At 55.4% G+C, this 2,947-nt stretch overlaps 1 protein-coding gene across 1 annotated transcript in view; it reads right to left on the bottom strand.

Moving 5' to 3' along the window:
* The window catches only part of LINGO1 (leucine rich repeat and Ig domain containing 1), a 2,630-nt gene extending 933 nt beyond the window's left edge, over positions 1-1,697 (bottom strand). The window contains exon 1 of the mRNA XM_010078824.1: positions 1-1,697. Coding sequence (XP_010077126.1) covers positions 1-1,424 — 1,424 coding nt within the window. The 5' untranslated portion in view covers positions 1,425-1,697.
* Positions 1,698-2,947: the final 1,250 nt, after the last annotated feature.

The following is a 2,947-nucleotide window of genomic DNA, read 5'->3' as shown; positions in this document are numbered from 1 at the left end:
ATGATGGTGGGGGGCGGGTCCCCATCTGCCCGGCAGACAAAATGGACCGTGTGGCCTTCGTCCACAAAGATCTGCTGAGGTTTGCGGTCCCGTATCCGTGCTCGGCGGCAGGTGAAGTAGTTGGGCAGGAGGACATCGGGGAAGTCTTTGAACTCCTTGCCCTGGACGAACTCAGGGGTGGAGCAGGTGGGCTGCTGCTTGTTGAAGTTCAACCTCCATCGCCGCCGGAAAACCCAGAGCAGCCGGCAGTCGCAGGCTAAGGGGTTGTTGTCGAGGATGAGCGTCTCCAGGTTGCCCACCGAGTGGAAGGCCGACTCCTCCAGGGTGGTCAGCAAATTCCCTGACACGTTCAGGATGCGCAGGTAATTGAGGCCGCGGAAGGCGAAGGGCTCGACCGTGGTGAGCTGCCCTCCCACCAGCTGGATCTCCTGCAGCCTGAGCAGGTCATGGAGCATGGAGCCCTCGATGGTGACAATGGGGTTGTAGGACAGGTTCAGGAACCGGAGGTAAACCAAGTGCCTCACTGAGACATATGGGATGGACGTCAGGTTGCAGTGGGTGATGGACAAGGAGGTCAGGTTCAACCCGTAGAGGCAGTTGGATGTCATAGTATCCAGGTAGGGCCAGTGTGAGATCTCGAGGACCTTGAGCCGGTAGAGCCTCTTGAATGAGTAATCCCGGATGGTGTTGATGTTCAGATGGCGCAGTCGCAGCACAATCAAGCCATGAAGGTGAGACAGGGCCTCTGTGGGGATGGAGGTCAGGTTGCATTTCTCCAGGGTCAGCTGCTCCAGGCTGTTGAGGCCGCTGAAGGCCCGGTGGGAGATGTAGACAAGGTCGTTGTCCCCCACCTCCAAAGACTTGAGGTTGTATAAGTCCTGGAACATGTAGTCTAGCAGGATCACAATTTTGTTCTCACTAATGTCTAGCTTGGTAAGGTTGCTGAGTCCGGTAAACACCCCCAAGGGGATCAGCTTGAGTCTGTTACTCCTGAGCCCCAGCGTCCTGAGGTTGAAGAGGTTGTTGAAAGCCCCAGGTTCAATGGCACTGATAATGTTCTCATTTAGCTCCAGCTCCTCCAGGTGAGGGTAGTTGACAAATTCATCCTGGTTGAGTGTCTTGATGCGGTTCTTCCCCAAATCCAGCAGCCTGGTCTCAGTCGGGATCCCCTCCGGCACGACCATGAATCGCTTGCGGTGGCACAGGACAGCGCGCTCCTGGGCAGAGCATTCGCAGCGTGGCGGGCAGCCTGTGGCGGAGCCGGACAGGATGGATCCCAGCATCAGGAGGAGAATCGGCTGCCAGCAGGCCAGGATTGGGCTGCGCATACTCGCCTCCCCAGCTACCATCCTATCTCTCACCTGCAGGTAACACGGGGGAGAGAAAAAGGAAGGTGGACGTGAGCAAACAACAGGCACAACCATGGCAAAAGGTTTACTGTCCTGGTAGAGCTGACATTAAGGCAAAAGGCACCACCGAAGCAGAGCAGAGGTTCTCATTTTCCAGCTGAAATCCAGCCCTTTGGCTATAAGACCATCTCTCCTCCCCACCCCCCAACCTTCCACTTGATTGAACGTGCACAGACTTTAAGTGGAAAGCCTTGAGGAATCTGTGTCAGACAGACCTCGCTTCCTTGGTTTCTTAAAAAAAAATTAATACTAAACACATCTATCTACATCCTATTTTTAAGCTCTTGAAATTATTCAGTTCCCTGTAGATGGAGCCTGAATATAAAGGCTGCTTTGCAAACGCAGAGGAGCTGAGCACAGGATCAAGCACCTGGGGGAACCCTGCTTGGAGTCATCTGGGAGTGAAGTGTCTGAGTGGGGGGCAACAGCAACAGCTCTGTGGGGACCGGTCCCCTTCCTCCACACTCCCCCAGGCTCCGCAGCAGCCCTGTCTCGGTGTGTCCGCCTCCCGCCAGGGTCAGTCTCTTGCCTCCTTCCATCAGCAAGCGGAAGCGAATGCTCCCTGTCATGCTGCCTCTGTTGCATTTCTTTCCTTATTCAAGCTGTTATTAGGGATCAAATCATATTAATATTGCACATTAGATGTACAGCTGCTCCAGACCGTGTTTGTATCTGTTGTTACGCGTACACTCTGCATTGCTTCCACTAGTGCTATTTACGGCTATCGCTGCGTATACTCAATACATTACTTCCATTGGCTCTGTTTGTATCCATCATTATATATCCTGTGCATTACTTCCCCTGCTCTGGCACTATTTATGGATCTGGTATGCGTTCTGTGCATTACTTCCATTGCATCTGTTCCTATACATTATTTCATACAGATATATGACCCAAGTATAACTTTTGTTCCCCAAAAAGTTATTCAAAATTTCTTTGCAAGACACAAGGGTGAAGGATGATGGACTGCCCATAAAAATGTCCACGAGCACCATGTCGGAAACCACCAGGCGCCCTGGCTGTGAGGTCCCGGAGTCCCCACAGGACTCCTCCTGCGGTTTTCCCCTGGCTCGCTGTCCCTCTCCGTCCCCTGTCCCTGCTCCCTGGGGACCACCCACAGCACATCACCCCCAAAGGGAAGGGGTGTGGCGCTGGGAGCTGATCCCACACGGCTCCCCCCGCAGCGGTGCCGGGCTCCCTGCCGCTGGCCCTGGGCCAGCACATCCCAGTCCAGTGGAAGCGTTTCCAGTGGGTTTGCTTGGGTCAGGGCCAGGCTGCAAAGAGCCATTGCTGGGCGTTTACAATCCATCATCGCCTGTGTCATCACCTCCGCAGCACTGCTGGCGCTGGGCAGCTTACAGACCCATGCGGGGCTGCTGCTACCGCTGTGACGGCCAGACCTGCCGGAGGGACGCGCAGGGATGGCACCACTGGCTGGCAGCTCTTGGGCAAAGGGCTGTGGGTGGCTTTGCTCCCCAGGCTCCTGCTGTCGTCCTGGCCAGGTGGAGCTGCCAGGGGCTTCCCCTGCGAACGCGCCC

Source organism: Pterocles gutturalis, unplaced genomic scaffold, assembly GCF_000699245.1.
Source record: "Pterocles gutturalis isolate BGI_N339 unplaced genomic scaffold, ASM69924v1 scaffold17883, whole genome shotgun sequence".
Taxonomy (NCBI): Eukaryota; Metazoa; Chordata; class Aves; order Pterocliformes; family Pteroclidae; genus Pterocles; species Pterocles gutturalis.
Note: the sequence above shows the minus strand (reverse complement) of the source record. Positions and strands in the feature narration are given on the sequence as shown.